Source organism: Pavona decussata, unplaced genomic scaffold (assembly GCF_977016875.1).
Source record: "Pavona decussata unplaced genomic scaffold, jaPavDecu1.1 SCAFFOLD_464, whole genome shotgun sequence".
NCBI classification, from domain to species: domain Eukaryota; kingdom Metazoa; phylum Cnidaria; class Anthozoa; order Scleractinia; family Agariciidae; genus Pavona; species Pavona decussata.
Window position 1 is genome coordinate 25,272 of NW_028145805.1, and position 19,236 is coordinate 44,507.

Here is a 19,236-nt window from a genome sequence, read left to right on the forward strand (position 1 = left end):
GACTAACCCTGTCAATATAGCCAGTTGTTTGTGGCTTGTTGAGTTAGTGGCTGGATTTAACAGGTTCCTGTGTTAAATAAAATTTAATAACGTTCCTTACATGCAGTCAAAAAATAAAAGTTTATTCTTCATTAAAGAGTAGGTCCTGAAATGTTAAGAGACATTTCTAGGGGCAGTTCCAAGACTTCTAAGGATTATTAAATGGATTTCATTTTTGTGAGTGTTTCTTTACCTTGGGTGTGTGTGGTGCCCTTCTTGAACCCTTACCATACATGTTTTTCAGAACCAACAATTTTGATTTTCCCTACCTCCAAAATCATGTTAACCTGCTGCCAATATACGATCAAACATGTGAGCAGGCGTTTTGTAGACCTTCCAGCCCCATTTAACTTGTGAAAATGACACCCAATTCCAGACTAAGGTCTGGTTACCCTATAATTATAATAATTTATTGTTCAAACCAAAATAGTCAAAATCTATATCTGAACAAAAAATCGCACAAAAATTATAAAGTATAATGGTTTATATAAGGGAGTATCCCACGCCCACCCTCCTGGCAGATACCTAGATAACTCTAAAAGGTATCGAATTGCGCCTTTGCATGAACCTCACTGTGATAACCTAAGTTCACTCAGTTTTTTTGACATATTGACATTTTAAAACATGGTAGGCCCAGCTTCCAAACTCACCTAGCTGTCCCTAAAACAAACTGGAAAAACATAGATCTACCTTCCAGATACTGACAGCGAAATGATTTCTGTCAACAATTTGAACTCAGATTTCCACTGATTTACTTGATCAATAATTTACTACTCATTAAAGTAATTATGACTCTTTTTAATCATTTTTTATAGTTTTTTGTATCGTATAGAGTGTAATTAAGTTCTCTTCCAATTTCCATTTTCTGTGTTGATTTGTTCGTTCGATTTTGTTTTTGTGAAAACCGCTCTGAAAAAACTGGTGCGCGTACCCCGCTATCTACCTCATTCAGGTTATTTTAATCATGTTTTCTTTTTGGGGATGTTTATCTGGCAACAGCCTTACAGGCCATATAAATCTGACCGAATCAATGTGATTACCATTAGCTTTTGTTCCTTCCAAAACAAGAAGCTACAAAAATGCGACTTATCATTTTGAGCAAATTTTTTTTCGCCATCGAAGTCCGGAATCCCTCAAGTCCATTCCGGATCTTCGACTACCGTAACTGGTTTGACTGGTCACAGCATGAAAACGAGGCGACGCTGAGAAAAGCCACTCCAGCGCTTGCACGTTCCTCCGTTCTTTTTCGTTTCAACATGGCCGCGACGTTAGATAGGTTCTTGCATCTTTCACAAGTAATCAGAACGACCACGATGGTCAAATACGCTTATTTATTGATTAGCGTAGTTTCTTTGTTATCGAGTCACACATTAGCAGATTCTAAAGGTGAGTAACAAAGCCAAACACTTGGAATTTGAGGCTTGGTAAATTTGAAGCGATCAAACTCTATACTTACTTGTAGTAATGATAATATTCTTGTTCTTTTTCTAATTTTCAGATTTTAAATATGTTACTTGTGGAAGCGTTTTAAAACTGCTTAATCCAAAGCATAATATACGTCTACATTCTCACGAAGTTAAATATGGTTCTGGCAGCGGACAGCAGGTAAAATTTTCTTAATAATATTGTGGGTGAAAACTTTGTTGTTTAGCGATCCCTTAGCCATATTTTCTTGCTTTTATAAAGTCTGCTTTCTATAAAGAAATACGCGCCTGTAAACCATTAAGAGATTTTCGCATAGTTGCTGAAAATATGTCGAAATCGGAGTACAGAGCTCAGAGGATGTTTGTTGTGACTGGTAAGCTTACTATTTTGAAAAAAAAAATGTTGTGAAATATCGCTTCTTGCCCGTCAGTACTCACGCTTTCTAATTTTCTAAGGGTACGTAATGTGTGGGTTTTTTGTAACCTTTTGAAATATGTTTCGAAATTTTACTTTTTTTTAAGGCCGAAGCTTATTTAAAGGATTCAACTCTTGTTAAACTTGAGGCTCTGTACATGTTAATAAGCTTGACACATCGTTGGAAACCTTTTAATTCGAAAGCTTATTGTATATTCCCTCATTCTTGAGATTTCTTTTACTTAACAGATTCAAACTTAAAGCACTTTACGGCTGCTTTAAAAGAAAAGAAGATACTGTAAAATACTAGTTTTTGAAAATTTAAGGTTTCACTGACTCGTGAAAACGTGCTTGTGTCTTATTCGTTTGCAAGTAGTTCCGGTTGCGTGATTTGAGATTTCAGCTTGCTGAAATTCACCCGGAAATAAACTCTAAATATGGTTGGCACCTTTCTTAACTGGTGCTGTCTAACTAGTGTTGGATGGGTGATGTTTCATTGGAATAATTGGTATAAATTTCTCCTGCAAAATTTTCCTTTGTTAGACTGCATTACAATTTTGTGTTTTGAAATAAATTATCTCTTACATTGTTAAAACAACTTTTTTGAAATTGTATTTTAAAGGTTACATTTGAGGGATCATTATTAAGTTTTTATTGAAACGTCAAGGCCCTAAGTTTGATATATATTTTGCTAAACAAAAACTTGTTGTTGGAACTGGTCAGCAATTAAATAGCATTAACAGCTGATATGTTAAACAAGGGTCTTCAACAACATGTGCTCAAATATGGTTGTTGCATAAACCCTCGGGATTTTATTGAATACTGTTCATACGATAAACTTAATGGCGTATGCTGGTAGTTAATGCCTTCTGTTCCAGGAAATCTTCCTTCAAACAACATGTGTTCAAATATGATTGGATGATTTGCCTAAACCCTCAGAATTTTAGTGGATACCATTCATAAGATAAACTTAATGGCATGTGCTGGTAGTTAATGAACTCTTCTCTTCTAGCAAATCTTCTCACCTCTTACATGTACATCTGAAAATTAACAAACAGTTGAAATTTTGATAGCTCATATCAACAAATTGACAGCCAGACTTGTGCTTGCCTTCAGGCAAATCATTTATTAAACCATTTCCTTTATCAGGGAACACAAGAACACAATGTTGTTGGAAAGAAACAAGTGGGACAGTGTACAAAAATTAATTTTGCAGAAAATAATGGGAACTGGAGAGATGATTCAAATTTCAATAACTTCTTGTCTTCTTTGTGAAAGGTTTGAGGGGAATTACTCAACAGACACTTGGGTGGGGGGGGAGGGGTGTGGCTATGTCCCTTACAGTGCAACGAACTCAACCGGGGCCACCCAACATTGATCAGCCAATCACAGGTCAGGTCATGTTTACAACAAAGGAGTCTGGCTTTGGTACATGTAGTTTGTTAACCGAACAAAAACAAGAACAAGGTACTGACAGGATTTACAGTGTGGAATGTAACCATGACAACCCTGTGAGCGGCAACCACTACATGTAAGCACGTCACACTGAATACTCAGGGAAAATTTGAATGCAGTACTTACAAAACTTACTTAGAGGGAGGGGAAGGGGTGGGAGCAAAAGCTTTCCCACAACTGTACGTGCAGTGCAATGACATCCACTGGGAGCTGTAAATTTACTGAGGCTCTGCAAAAAGGCCTCAGACCGTCCCACATGTCTTAATGAAGTAGGCTGCTGGCCATTATTGCCTTGAGTTTAACCTTGCCTAAATTACATTTAACAATGTTGGCAGATTTCTCTGAAAGGCATCATACAGTTCTATCTTCCCTGTTTTATAACACTTGCTTTAAGACAAGGTTGTGATTCAAATTATTTATTAACACTCCACTGAAGGTAAAAATTTCTGACAACCATACATGTAAGCTATGGGGTCACACATCCCTGTTAATGTCTGATATGCAAGTTCTCCCTTCCCTCCTAGAGTAGAGCACAAGAATAGGGCCCTTTGTATTCAAATTCCTTTTTAAGTAATACTCCTTGAGGCTTCATTGCTACACAAATTAGAATTAAGGACAGTTTTTCCTTTGGATACTGCATATACATTCTGCGCATCTTGTTTTGTTAAGGGAAACTAGGATTTCTTAAGGACTGTGCTTGTTGACTTTTTATGCGGTTAATTATGACTATGCAAAGCAGATCTTAGCAAAGGCTACCCTGAGCTGTACATAGTCAAATGTACCTCTAAATCTGTATTACAGTGTGACTACTGTTACTGGGGTCACTTAAACAAAGTTGACCAATAATATTACATCACAGGACACTCCAGCTTAAGTTGATCGAACCTTATCAGCGCTTTAACCAAAGCAAGCAAAGATACAAAGTTTTCACAACGAGCTAAATCAGAGGATTCCTTACCAAACATTTTTTTTTTCGGTTGATGGGAAATTAATGTTTAGATTTGGCTCAGAGAATCAAGTAAAGACAAGTACACTGTAGAAGGTTAAAGTAAAGAAATTGAAATTCAGTCGATTATCTTGCAAACAGCGGCGCGTCGGATTGTCTCAATAAACTGACTTGTTGACAAGCTTCGACAAATGATATTTCGAAACCATGCATGAAAGTTTAAGGAGAAAAATGTTTTCTTTGAGGTCTGATTTTCTGGCAGGTACACTGTAGAAAGTACAGAAAGTACACTGTAGAAGGTTATAGTAAAGAAATCGAAATTCAGTCGATTATCTTGTAAACAGCGGCGCATCAGAATATCTCAATAAACTGACTTGTTGACAAGCTTCAACAAATGATATTTCGAAACAATGCATGAAAGTTTAAGGAGAAAAATGTTTTCTTTGAGGTCTGATTTTCTGGGCTTAGTAGCTGACTTACCTATTTGCTCTACACCAGGGAAGCCGAGTACCTGGCTTTGTCAATAACATCAAAATCTCAAGACCTTAGTGATATTTTGATATTCTGTTTGATATAATTTCTGCAATCCCGCACCTTAGTGGTACTTTGACGTGTATATAAGCTTTGTCTAGATGTCCGGCAGTGGACATCTTTGCTTTGCATGCTGATTGGCTTGATCGACTTTAGCGGGAATTCATTGTTCTTGTTCTGTGATGTGATTGGTCATCTTTGTTTAAGTGACTCCGGTAATAGCAGTCGCACTATAATGGGCACCTTCCTTCAGCAGCAACCATGTGGGTTACTTGTTGCCTGATTTTAATCTTACCTTACATATACATGCACCCTCTCTCACCTTTGTGAATATTTCAGTCTGTTACAGGAGTAGACAATGCCGATGATGGGAACAGTTACTGGGTGGTAAGAGGCAAAACAGATGCGCCATGCAAACGGGGGTAGGTAGTAAGCAATACTACAGTACATGTACACTAAAATCAATGCTAGAAAGTTCTGAATAATATTTATAATATTATTATGACTCAAGAGGTAGTGCTTTTGGGACTTTGCACATGGTTTCCCTGGGTGCGTACCATTTACGTAAACCACCCAGATGGAAATTTTTGACATATATACGAAATGATTTAGCTTGTCTTAACAGAAGAAGGATAACATGTAAAATGTATGATCATCAGCTGTAAATCCCAAAAGGAGTATTAAAAATAATGCATCACTTTGACCAGAAGCCCATAATTTCAGAAGTACTCCAAATGGAATGATGCACAGCATTTGATTTTCCGACTTGGAATTTCTGGGTTTTCCATGTAAATGGTAAGCACCCCCTGTCACAACTTTTCCTTCCCTACATTCAATCCTCTTAACTGTGTGGCACATTCGCCTTTAAATTTTTTGGCAAGTGTATGGCCAGTGTACAGTACATGTAAAAGTCACACTTGCCTACAGTCATCTTCACACTTACTTTGTAGTAATAAGCCGGTATACAAAAAATTCGTCAATTTTTGAGCAACTTTTTTTACTAAAGCAGGGTGCAAAGAAAGTCAGTTTTACAGCTTGCCATTCAGGCAACCTGTAGCTAGCATGTACAAGCCCAAAAGTCATTTTAAGCAGCCCCAAAAACGTTTTGATGTACAGGATTGATTACACAGTTCTTCTGTCATTTGCATTCCTCAAAAACTTCACTTGCCCGGCGGGCAAGTTAAGAACAAAATTCACTAGCCTGATAGCAAAATCCGCCAGCCACAGGCTATCAGACACTACATGTTCTTTCTTTGCACGTTTTAAAGCAAACTCAGCACTTACATGCTCACCCCTTTTACACCAATCCCTTCAATAAAGTTTGCATGCATGCTTGTTTTTTAGCCTGATCAAACTAATGCCCTTTAATTTACTGCAGGAATCCTATTAAGTGTGGTAGCACTTTAAGGTTACAGCACTTGGCGACCAAACGCAATCTCCACAGTCATTACTTTCAGTCGCCAATCTCACATAACCAGGAAGTGAGTGCCTTTGGGGAGAATGGACAGGGTGATGAAGGCGATCACTGGTCAGTTGTTTGTGCAACAAAGTTTTGGGAAAGAAAGGATAAGATCAAATTCAAACATTCAGCAACCAAAGTGTAAGTAACTGAACCGCACGTAACTATGGCAGTGTCAGGGTTCATAGAGGCCCTGGAAATCCTGGAAAGTACTTGAATTTTAGTCTAGCATTTTCCAGGACTGCATCTGGAAAGTCCGTGAAAAATGGCAAAAGGTCCTGGAAAATCCTAGAAATCTGTAAACTCAAGTAATAAAGTTTTCTTGAAAGACATTATGGGTTGTGGAAAAGAAAAACTTTTGGAGGCCTGCGACAGTCCTGGAAATTTGTTCCTGAAAAAGTGTGTGAGCCCTGAGTGTTAAAGAATATCTAGTTTTATCAACTGAGTCATACATGTATGCTTCTGACTGAGTCGATACTTAAACATGCTTTGGCCACTGTAAAGATTTGAGAGCTGACATTTCAAGTCCCAGGCCATGGTCAGAGTGACTCGTCAATTCACACTTATGAAGGTCAACTGATCAGGAACTGAGGGTACTGTGACTTACATGTATGGTGTATTCTAGAATCCAGCATTGCACAATTACTGCAATTAATAAAATATACATGTATCAGGGCATCCAATTTGGTCACATCAAACATGGTGCACAAAGGAGGTCGATATTTTCTCCTTACATACATGTGGTGGTACAGTGTATGACATTTGAATGCCTTTTGCAAACATGGTTGCATTCACTCCGACATCACATCTCATCTCATCTCATCTCATCTTAAGGCCTTGCTAACATATATCCGCTAATATATATCCACCCAAATAAACGGTTGGGTTCCCTTGTCAGAAGCCAACTTCTAGATTAAAACTTGTGAAATGTTCAGAAAGGTGATCTCAGATTTGTTGTTCCATAGTAATTTGTTTTGCATTCCAACCACACCCAGGATGCAGTGTTGTACTGTACACAATAATGGTTTTCATTTGTGACAGCAAGCCAGTAGACTCTCTACTGGCTCAGTAAGCTTTAACAAGCTGACTTCACCCTGGGGGGGGAGGGGGGGGGGTACTTGGGTTCAGTTTTGCTGGGTATGTGCCGCTGGCCTTTTAGAGCCCCTGCCCCATTATAGTCTATTTCGTGGCCAGTTACAGACCCCATCTTAGTCACTTTTTAGGAAAATGTAATTTTCGCGACCCCAGCTAAGTCACTTTCTATTTATGCATCTACTTTCAAGAACGGAATGTAATGCGAGGTGATTGTTACATTTAATAAGCAACAACTCTCTGAACTTTTTAACCGAGACCATGTATATAATATCTCAATATCTCTGCGATAATCCGAAAATGTGCGACCCCATTTAAGTAACTCTATTGAAAATGTAACCCCATTCTTGTCAATGCGACCCCATCCAGCGGCACATCCCCATTAGCCTCTTATAAGGAAGTACCCCCCCCCCCCCCCCCTGGACTTCAACTGGTTTCAATTCTTATTATAACATAGCTAGTAAATTCGTGCAATCAAATTCAATTGCGCGAGCGTGCTTCATATTCCTATTGTGCACGCTGATGACGTCAGCAAACAAATTTCTCCATTTTGCATTCAAAAACAGGAGAAATCTTCAGCAAAACGTTTAACTACAGATGACAACAAGGGAACCAGCTGATGAAGAAGCTCTTCCCACTTTTTCTTTGGGATTGGAGTTTTTAACTTCCGAAAAAAACCTAAAGAAAAGGAAAAAAGAGAACAAGACCCGTGACATCGTGTCTCGCAAAACTATTAATTTTCCGGTGCCAATTTCGCTTTCTCAGGGAAAAGACACCTTTTCGAAACGATAAACTGAAAGAAAGACTGCTAAGGAATACTCGATAGTTTCAAAAGCGGAAATCCGATAATTACCGGCGAAGAAATTGTGCTTCAAGGAGATATTGTTGTTTTATCCAGCCGACGATCAGCAAGCGGACATTTCAGATCATTATTTACTGATTATACGCCACGAACTTTCTTGGTAACGTTCGAGTACTTGTGGGAATTCAATTCACAAGGAATTACAGGTTTGATTGTGAATTTGTACTTAAATACTTTTCTAATTGAAAGCTTCTTAGTATTCCTAACAGTCTTGTTGCGAAATTTTTGAAAACCGTGCACACGGTTCGATAAATTCACTTCAAAATGGACTTGCAGTTCTTCAAATCACTTGCGCGTTCATCGTCTCGGATTAAAAATTGTACGCCTTTGCTTCTTAGAACAAAGATTTAATTGAATAAATTTTTCATTTAGGGAAGCTTCAGTTGTCTGTTTTCTTTCTATTTTCATTCTTGAGACGTGACAACTGCGTAAATCTGGCGTAAACAAACCGACATGTCCTCGCAAGCGGAAAGAACTCTCCCATGTAACGCGAGGATCAAATTTTCAAGTTTGTTTTTTGGAAAATTTTTAATTGGCAACCAGTGTATTTTATTCCATAATTAGAAACTTTAACTACTGTAGACCAAAGGGGTGTTGCCTTTTTTACCCTGTAAGATGTGTATTTTTACCGAACATGGGGTTGTTTATTACCATTTTGCACATTGGCTGAATGCTTGGGAAACCTCTGGCCAACCTAGAATCAACGGGTTTAAAAACTAACGCGTTGAAAATGTTATAAAACAATTGATTCATGCGTCAGCTGTGCATTCATCGAGATATGAAGCACTTGGGAAGTTTGCAGAGCACTCAAGAAGCTAGAGTTGCTCTCGGCTACGCCTCGAGCAACTCTTAAGGGCGATTTAGACGGTACGATTTTGCCTACGATTTGTCGCATGCGACACGCTTACGCCATGCCTACAATACGAATCGCGTCGTGTAAATCAACCTACAACATCCTTACGACAGACGCACACAACACGAAAAATGTCGTAGGATTTTAAGGTGGCTTACTACAGTTTTAATGGAGTATAAGGGCACAACTTTTAACTCTTTTAAAAAAGGTTCCAAGCTGTTTTTCCCTTCACTATTTACTGTTTGCTTAAGTCTTTTACGATTCTATGTGAAATTTGAACAATTAAACGTCAACAAATAGCCAAAATGAGCGACCGAGTACCCAATGAGAGACTGGGCACTAGTAGGTTAAGTCACGTTTTTCTCAAATTCTACCCGTATGACCCCACCTGAAAATTTAAAGAATAAGAGATTGCGTCAGATTTAACATTCATGCAAAGTAAAATAAAAATCTGTAAGACAGTTTTTGTGCAAACTAAGAGAATGTGAAATCAAAAATAGCTCAAAATCTGTCTTACAGATTTTTCAAAAATTTTGGCTCCAAACGTGATTCATCCGAACAAATCAACCGTGAAAATTTCATCATAAGTTATACGGTAAGTTTTCGAGCAATCCTCGATCAAAGACAGGTTCTTACAACCTCGGACGAGAATTGAATTGCGCATGCCCTTTATTTAAGCGCGCGCTCATGTAACGCCATGTATCGCGTGCAAGAAAGGTACAGTAAATTAGAGCTCTTTTACCGAATGTTTATCAAACTTTTTTGTCATATTTTTTCGGCTTTAGGCTTGATTACATGTTTGAACGGAGTTTTGAAACTATCGCTACATATACCAAAGAGATTTGACGCCTTTCAAGTGCTGAAGTGGTTTTTGTTACTTCTTGAGGTTACTTTGCGTCATTTTTGCGCGCGCGACAAATACTGACGTGTGGCAGGCTATCATAGCGCGCGCTACTAAGTCTCTGAAAAACTGTAGTAAGCCACCTTAAAACATGTTTTAAAATCCTACGACAATCGTAGATAAAGGCAATGTTGAGTGACGAGAGTTGTGTGCGATTTTTGCATGGCGCGAGCAGCGCGCGCTCAAGAAATCGCATGCGACAGTCGTAAGCAAAAGTTGTATCGTCTAAATCGGCCTTTACGCATCTTTCGTGCTCTCCAAACTTCCCGCGTGCTTCATATCTCGATGAAGCACGCTGACGCATGAATCAATTGTTAATTTGCTTTCTTTTATTTATGCAGTTATCTACATGTGACAGGAGATCAGTTTGGTCGGCCCATACATGGTCAAAGGGAAATTAGTGGCTATTCTTATCCTGAGTCGGGAAATGAGTGGAAAGCAACGGTAAGGCCAATGATAGAGTAGTTTTCAACTGAGTGTTGTAAAACCAAAACCAAAGTAATTAATCAAATGCAAACAGGGCCAATCAAAGTTCAAAGCAAATTCAGGTCACTGGTATAAAGCGCGGGAAAAAGCGTGCAAGCGAGTCACGGTGGGGTTTTTTTTTCCTTCTCATTGGTTTAGAAAGTGGCGCGAGTTTTGTGAGCCAATCACAGACCGTAGTTAAGCAAACCAAAGAAAACGTGCAATTACATGCACTTTCGATGCTCTATTGAAAATCACTAAAAAATATTGCTAAATGTACATAATAAACATTGCAACTTCAAAATATTCCATAACAACTTACTCTTTTTCTTTCTTTTATATGCTTAGCATTGCAAACTATTTAGACCCAGAAACGAAGACCGAAGACCCACCGGTCTGGGTCTTCGTTTCAGATCAGTGGGTTTTCGTTTTAGATCACTGTCTTCTTTTTGGATTGGTGGGGCTTTGGTCTTAGGTCTTCCGTTTTTTAAACACCCAAATTCCCGTGTGCATCCTAACTCAATAGTCCACGAAGAGTCGTCATCATTATTTTGTTAACAGTGATCGGCATCAAATTTCTCCTTGAAATATCATTTCTCGATCAATCGAAAAGGTTATATGAGAATTGAAGATCTGATCACCAACTTGAGTTCTCGAGATATTTTAACATCACCGCAGTACAGCTATGATAAATGTCAAGGGACAAGAAAGAAGAATTTGTGTTTTGATACGACCTCTTTCTGTTTCAGGAGGGAATTTATGTGAAGCCGTCTTCAGACTGATTTCCAGAAGGGATCAAGAAAGTTTCTATGAAGAGAGACAACCGTCGCAATTTTTTAGATAAACTTTTGATAGCCAGGCAAAGTTTAGATAACCAATATTGTAAAGTATCTTTAGTTATTGCACCTTGGATTCTCGTTATATTTCACACAGAACATTGCTACTGTAAAGGACTTGAGGAATGAAAATTTTAGCGAACGGAAGAGGATGAAAGTTTGTTGTATTATGAAAACGCAAGGTGGGAACTGAGTTGGGATTGGACACGTACGAGAGTGTTTTTATTGCTATTCCGATTTTCCTGATTTTTCATTCCATAGAAGCTAGGCGGAGTGTGTCTATTTCTGGAATTGGCGCTTTGCTTCAATGATTGATACCCCACGAAAAATGTGCTGAGTCCAACTAGTCTTCTCGGATAAGGACCATTAACCGTAGGCCCCGTCTCACCACACTTCAATTTTCATAACGCTGTGGGACGGTAAAGAACCCACACACCAATCGCAAAGAGTAGGGCATAGAGTTGAACCCGGTGTGCTGGTCCGGTCTTTGTGTGCTATTTCATGATTCATGGGTTGGGTGAGGTCGCTAATGGACTGATAGCGGCTGCCAGCGGCACCTACAATGTATAATATACATGATATACAGTCATTTCACAGGGACACCCAACGACACTTTTCTCTCAGATCCTTTGAAACGTTATTTTAGGCGATCTGGAGTGGCTTTAAAGCCTCTATAGGTTCATTTTAGGCAGCTCTATAATATTTTTATCTGTTCGGTCATTCTAGGGGAACTTGAGTCTTTTCGAAATTAGTAGGGCATTTTTGTCCATTTCCCGAAAACCTTAGGTCTTATTTCCTTTCCGAAAATCTTAGCTGACCTTTTTTCGGTACCCCAAAAACGAAAACACTAGGCCTTAAATTTCCCATATCACGAAAGTTCGTCGTGAAAATTCCTTTAAAAAATTGTAGGGGATTAAGGGCCTTCCGAACAGATAATTTACCGAAACGATCCGTTGGGTGCCCCTGATTTCAACTAACGTTGTCGGTTCAAAGCATAAAGCTAAAAGACAAGACCGAAAGTTTACGTGGGATTTTTATGAATAAATTCATCAAAATCAGTCATGCTTGGAGAAAACAATAGGTTGTAATTAGCAGTACAATGACCTGCACGTGCAGGGATGATTTTGATGAAATTATTCATAAAAAATAATCCCACAAAACATTGCGGTCTTGTCTTTTAGTTTTGTTTTGATCCGACAACGTTAATTGAAATAGCTGTATACATTGTAGGCGGTATGCGGTATGTAAATACCATTACCATTACGTATAGACTGTTACTGCTACATGGCGGACATTACTATTTCTTTAGCAACGGAGCGTACATTCGCTCACTATTAGCATAATCTGGCGATAGACTAAATGGCAAACTCACAATCAATCCCTACGCAAGGACTTTTAAATTGTTCATACACTGCCCAGAAAGCGCGGATTGGGAAAATTGCCCAACTGGAATATGATAAACAATTAGGAGCTTACTTCCGGTTCCTATCGATTTTGATAGTTTGCTTGGGGCACTTACCGATAGAAACCTGGATCTGTGAAACATTAAGGCATTTAACTTGGTCAAGGGCTATGAGCCGAATCTAGTTTGCTCGGAATCAACAACGTACTTAGAAAGTAAAAGGCTTTTACTGTCTTCTTCATAAAAAAAAAACCCTCCAGTTGTTTGCCAGCAGTATTAAATTATTTAACAATTGACTACTCGTCGCCGTTTGCTGTGAGCTTTGCCAAGTGAATCGTTGATTTGTCATGCCCAATGGTTATTTTGTAATACACGCCGTTTTAAACGGAACTTTACTCTGACAACAAATTGACACTAACAGTGTTGGAAATAATGTCAAAATTCTAAATTTTAGTTTGAAAACTAGAACTGACATTCAAGCGCCCTAAAAATTAGAAGTGATTTTCGCCCATTTTTACTTTTAAATTTCCCGCGCGCCGCCATTTTGGATTTTATAACGTCAAACAATTGAGGAACCGTATGACGTCCAGAAATCGAGCATGACGGCGCTCGGGAAATCTAAAACCGAAAATTGGCGATAATCAAATCCTGTTTTGTCCGACACAGGATATTAGATTGAATATTTTAACAGTTTACTACCGTTAAATTATTTCAAGAATAGAGGGTTCCTTTAAAAGAATCGGGGCCTCGTCTCTCGAAAGTCTGGATAACATCTACCTTTTGTACACAACGTTTCGTAATGGAAATTGAATTTTTATCGATTGTGAGAACCAAATTAAAAATCTGTTAACAGTTTAGACACGATTCAAAAGAAAAACTGCTACCAACCAACGGAAAATGAGTTAAAATAGAACAAAGATCCTCGCAGTTGGTACACAACTTAAGCAGTTGCGAAAAGAAAGCCTGAAAATGAATTTGTAAAATGACTATCTTGCTCGATCGTAAGTTCCCAAACTTTCAAGAAACGGAACCCCGAGGGTTTGACATTTGAGGAATGCAAACAGTTTTTCTCTTCAATTAATGCAGCAGACACTTAAAGCGCGTTGAATTTGCTCATCATATCTCCGTTATTATAACATCGTAGTCTTTTCTCACGGCGACTGCCTTCGGTCTTGGAACTGTGAAACAACTCAGCGGTATAATGATTTCTGTTTGCACGAGCACGCCCAGCTTCAAGCAACCGCTGACCTGGGTACCAGAGAAAGTCATGTTGTAGAATATCACGCAGATGTGAGCAATGCCCTGTTCATCAAACTCCACACACGATGGCCAAGGTTCCACATCTGTTAAGAGATAGGATAGAAGGTTATCAGAGGGTTGGGGGAGAGCGCGTGTTCTACTACTGCGCAGACGTATATCTTTTAGCTCCCTGAACGTTCAGCTTTTATCTGTTTAATATCTCGGAGACGTGTCTAGAAATCTCAAAATACTTAAACAAGAGAACAAAAGCTATGTCAATATTCATAATTTCTAGCTGATTCTTAAATCAGCTAATGTGTAAAAACTTGATCATTTTATAATGCAATTCCATGGATTTGATTGGCTTAGCGGCGTTGGTATATGATCCATTAAACCACGCCCAAGAAATAGCGACCATTAAATTGTCTTCTGGTTGTATCAGCTAGCAGTTTTTCTTTTTTTTTTTTTTTCTGTTTTTTTTTTTAATAAAATAATCATTCCACGCACTCTTGCTGGATATGAGATGATTATAGCCAACTTTATCTATCATCTCATATCCAACAAGCGTGAGTGAAATAATTTTTATTTATTTATTTATTTATTTATTTATTTATTTATTTATTTATTTATTTATTTATTTATTTATTTATTTATTTATTTATTTATTTTTCATTGGACACACATCAGGCTGGACGCTTCGAAATGCCGGTCGTCTTTTTTTAATCTGTTTCTCTTATAAAACCCATTTACGCCAAAAGTAACGAGTGAAGTCTGGTACTACAAGCAAACTCAATACCTTTGTATGTATCATTGATATACAACTTGCCACCCATGGTAAGTGTAAATTCTAGGTCCTAAAGGCAAAAATATCGTATATGTATGTAAGTTTTTAAGACAATCAGAAAGTTTAACTCACTAGTCCATCACAGGATACCCAGCATGAAGTGACTAGGAGTATTACTACTCTCCCCTGGATGGGACGTTAGTTCATCACAGGATACCCAAGCATGTAGTGACAAGGAGTATTACCAGTGCACTACATGGCACCAAGCATGAAGTAACTGGAGTTTTACTACTGTTCCCTGGATACGAGGTTAGTCCATCACAAAATTCCCACACCACCCCTCTCCCCATTCAAAAAGGAAAACGGCTATATTAGACAATAAGTGTCAGACGTGCAAGTCTCAGCGTACAGTATGTTTGTTGGATGGCAAAATAGGTTCTACTGATTTACTTGAAAATCGGTTTTCGGATGAATGAGGTCCAGGAGGAATGCTAGTACGACGCAGACTGGGACTGGGGAGAAACACTTTTGGCGCGTAAGCTAGCCTGAGTAACGGACTTTTTTCTGTGGGGAGGAGAGGGAGGGGAAGAACGAAATGGTTGCTTCCTTCCTTTCTTCTCCCCCACCTCCACCCACTACAGGTTAACCTTAAACGCGCTGACAAAGGCACCAGGTTAGCGGGGTTTCCGATCAATAAGTAGAAAACTCTTCGCGTGCAATAAATTTTTTCAAAATAATTTTTTGACAGTAGCTGAGATTCTACTTACACTCTGTGAAGCTACACTTGTGACATTCACACAGGCTGAAAGAAAGAAAAGAACGAGGATTAAAATAAGGTCATGTCCCCTGATTCAGAACAATAGAAAAACCTGCTCCACTTCTACTCTATCGTAATTCCGGGGCGATTGAGACAAGAAAACAAAACCTGTTTGAGGCAAATCACATGATTGGCATATCTTTTATCACACCAGTAAGTAAACCACGCTGTTGGACTAAACAGAACTTTTCACGGCTTCGGACTCTATCTTGCAAAGAGAGCAAAGGTCGGCAAACACATAGGGTCCAAATTCCAGAGAGATCTTGATTCTTTGATCGTAGAAGAAACCGTACTCTTCGAAACTGCAAAGGCTATGATCATATGGTATGTTGACTTCGGAGTGCCATAAATTTTGCATGCATACATGGAGTATGGCTACTGGCTAGGTAGTGGGACATTTTGTGCAGTCTTATATCACCGCCTGACCGATTTTGAATTATCAATTTTCTATCGTCTTTTACCCTAGACTCTCTCCTGGTGACAAACCGCTCGTCAAAGAAATTGAGGACTCTTGGACTGCTGTCTTTAAGACGTAACTGCGAGCCGAATGGAAGAGTCCGAATGGACTCCAATTCCGCTGCAATGACCCCTGTACATTTACTGCAAATTTAGCTGCGTTTGCCACCCAACGAAGATCCTCCACATATATAGCTTGTTAAAAGAAGTACGGCCCTCACCCCCTCCCCCATTGCTAGCGGTTTCCCATACTTGAATAACCGCTCGCAGTGCCCATCTCAAAAATTTGGTTTCTCTTCTCTAAGATGTCATAAACATGGTAGTTTTTGAGCTAATAATATGAGTGAAGATTTAGAGACAAAAATAGGGGGGCCTTATTCAAGGATTCACCGTAGACTGAAATATTAACTGAGTAGACGTAGAAACAAGCACGACATCAAGGTCACTTGAATTGCCAATACAGTGAGGATTTAGTATCTATGTATTACGTGAAACGGAGACCTTTCCCTTCTTTACGATCCTGCAAACAATTTACGGCTGTGAGGTTCTTATACCCACTGTAAAAGGTGACCTTTCTTCGCTTGCCCATGATAGAAATTGCATAACTATAAATACAGTTGAGGTTGTTCCCTTGTTTGTGTACTTTTAAAAGAAGGACATTTGTCTTACCCAGATCGCTCAGGCGGAATACAGAGACGAGGTGACAGCAAGAGCAAGTGGAATTGATACACTCACAGCTATCCACGGACGGCAAACCGGAGCTAAGCGAATTCTCTGTGAAAATAAAATATGGCAACTTAACAAATGAACGTCACGAGATTCGAACACGATGCGTAAAAACCAATTTATAAACGAACCGATTGGGTCCAGCTTGAAAGCCGTCGCGGCAACAAGAAGCGTACACACACCAGCGAGAAGGAACGACTTGTCTGAACGCATGATCATGATGAAAAAGAGTTCACGTTTTCTCGCTGAAGAATCGTACATCCACGCATCAAGAAGGATCATCGATTTTCTGATTAACTTTTTGACCTAACTTCCGGATGGCATAAATGCATGTAGGGAATGGGTGGGTGGAGAGAGTCAGAAACATTTCTCTTCACAAGACAACAGGAGTAAGAGTACCAGAGCGACCTGTGGGTGAAGTAACTTACGAAAAGCGTTTGTTAATGAATGAATTAACGTCTGGTACTCTTTGTCGCGTCGGTAAAACTTCAAAATAGTTATTGCGCATTCGTGTCTCTTTCTTATGATTCACCAACGTAAACCTGTAAATAAAATTACAGGGAAAAACGTTCTTAAGGTTTCCCTATACCTATAGAGGTGTCTGGCGTCGCGTTTTTATTATGATAAATAATAACAAACTTTATTAAATCTCCTCAGAAAACCTATTTACAAATGACAAAATATGACCAATTCACATTCCACCTCCGTAGACTAAAATTTGATGAAATAAAAAATTATTCAATGCTAATTCACAAGCTCACGCCATGATTAACTTTCTAAATTTAGCGGCCACACGCTTGACTAGCGTTTAAGCGCAGTCATCAATGAAATCCTCTCAGTGTGGAATTTTGTGGAAAGGTGTCCTGGGGCCTCTTACGCATGTGTGTATCGACCTTAAAATCTCAAAAGAAAGCAATTTTCTAATCCAAGCGATAGCAATGTGATAAGGTTCCTTATTCTTTTCTGCGAGTTTCTCAGCTAGGCGTTTGAGAAAGCAATTGCAGTCGGCTCCCATCCCACCTTTGGTTTCTAAAACTAGGGGAGGGAAAGATCCCATTTCAACGTCCAGCACCCTCTGTTGGTACTTCCGCTTTTTCTCCTCCTCCTGCTCTTTAATTATTATTATTATTATTATTATTATTATTATTATTATTATTATTATTATTATTATTATTATTATTATTATTAAATAGTAGAGTTCTCAACTGGATGCTAAAATTAGTTAAAAAGCTGCACAGGGCGCACAGCGTAACCTGTGAGCCTGGGAGTTAAAAAAAAGATATAATCATAATAACAACCAAATATATAAAAAATGTATAAAAACTATCTGTATCTATTCATCTACTACTACTATTATTATTATTATTATTATTATTATTATTATTATTATTATTATTATTATTATTATTATTATTATTATTATTATTATTATTATTATTATTATTATGTATACACGAAACATACCACATATCTTCCCATCAAAGTCTCAAAAGTTCATTAATCTTTCTATGATGAGAGTTTATTCCGCAACATAGTCATTAGATTTCTTCAGCATAACTGTCAAACGCACTGGTCGCGAAGACTGCACGTAAGGTTTGCGTTGGTCATGCCACTGACTCTGCTTGACTACCGCCTGGTCAGACGCACACACTTCAGGTCCACCATCTTCGTCTTCCTGGATTAGATTCTGCACTGCCTCCCTCATGGTAAGATCTCACATGCGAAGTGTTCCTGGTTTTCCTCTGGTGACTCAGTCAAAACGCCGTTTCCATGCTTCCTGATCACTTCATACGGCTGATTCTCAAATGGAGTGGTCAACTCGTTTACTCTCTGCTGTTGCAAAAGAACTTTGTCACCTTCTACGATGGTAGTTTCTTCAGCATTGCACTTTTTGTCTGCATACTGCTTCATTTTTGCTTTGTCTCTTTATCAAGATCCCTTACGACCTCCTCCAGCTTGAACGTCCTCCTCAGATCTTATATTTTGGTGCACATTTCCTCCGCACTAATAGCTCTGACGGCAACGGGTACACACCTATACTTGGATGGGGTGTGTTTCGTTATGCGACCAAATACGTTTGCAAGGCTGCTATCTAATCAGGACTGCTCTTCAACTTCTGTACGCCCAGTGGTATGACGAGGAGACCTCAAGAAATCATCGGGCAGTTTAGGCCCCCTAAAGATACCGCTAAAGATACCTCGGACCGGAAATGATCCCCAAATTGGACTGCAAATGATCCCCGATCGCCTCACTGTCCAAATTTGAGTCCGTTCCATTCTATATTTATGGTGAGGCGATCGGGGATCATTTGCGGTCCAATTTGGGGTTCATTTGCGGGCCCGGATCATTTGCGGACCTTTACAGGCCCTTAGACCTCTCCTTTCAGTTGACTACAGAGACTGATTAAATCATACTTCTATATCCTCAGATATCCTTGACTGAGACATTCTAACTGTCATTGCTTTGGGAACAATGCTGCGAAATTTAATGCCTCGTGAACTTTAATCAGCTTCGGAAACTGTTTTCAAATGTCT

At 38.9% G+C, this 19,236-nt stretch overlaps 2 protein-coding genes across 2 annotated transcripts; one reads left to right on the top strand and one right to left on the bottom strand.

Annotated features, from left to right (window-relative positions):
• Positions 1-1,257: 1,257 nt before the first annotated feature.
• LOC146450474 (stromal cell-derived factor 2-like) lies at positions 1,258-11,425 on the top strand. The gene is made up of 6 exons (XM_085100357.1): positions 1,258-1,425; positions 1,538-1,644; positions 5,150-5,232; positions 6,189-6,410; positions 10,319-10,421; positions 11,192-11,425. The coding sequence occupies exons 1-6, from the start codon at positions 1,296-1,298 to the stop codon at positions 11,222-11,224; spliced, it is 678 nt and encodes a 225-aa protein (XP_084956483.1). The 5' UTR covers positions 1,258-1,295; the 3' UTR covers positions 11,225-11,425.
• A 1,602-nt stretch (positions 11,426-13,027) lies between these two features.
• Positions 13,028-16,999, bottom strand: LOC146450475 (uncharacterized). The gene is made up of 5 exons (XM_085100358.1): positions 16,834-16,999; positions 16,646-16,750; positions 15,471-15,505; positions 14,716-14,773; positions 13,028-14,023 (listed from the first exon to the last, which is right to left on the bottom strand). Exons 1-5 carry the CDS (start codon positions 16,982-16,984, stop codon positions 13,797-13,799), a joined length of 576 nt encoding a protein of 191 aa, XP_084956484.1. The 5' UTR covers positions 16,985-16,999; the 3' UTR covers positions 13,028-13,796.
• Between the last annotated feature and the right edge of the window lie 2,237 nt (positions 17,000-19,236).

Coding starts and splice junctions, on each gene's coding strand:
- LOC146450474 (XM_085100357.1), top strand. CDS start 1,296: ATGGCCGCGACGTTAGATAGGTTCTTGCATCTTTCACAAGTAATCAGA. Junction 1,426..1,537: donor CACATTAGCAGATTCTAAAG/GTGAGTAACAAA, acceptor TCTAATTTTCAG/ATTTTAAATATGTTACTTGT. Junction 1,645..5,149: donor GTTCTGGCAGCGGACAGCAG/GTAAAATTTTCT, acceptor TGAATATTTCAG/TCTGTTACAGGAGTAGACAA.
- LOC146450475 (XM_085100358.1), bottom strand. CDS start 16,984: ATGATCCTTCTTGATGCGTGGATGTACGATTCTTCAGCGAGAAAACGT. Junction 16,751..16,833: donor TTTCAAGCTGGACCCAATCG/GTTCGTTTATAA, acceptor TTATTTTCACAG/AGAATTCGCTTAGCTCCGGT. Junction 14,024..14,715: donor TATCAATGATACATACAAAG/GTATTGAGTTTG, acceptor ATCTCTTAACAG/ATGTGGAACCTTGGCCATCG.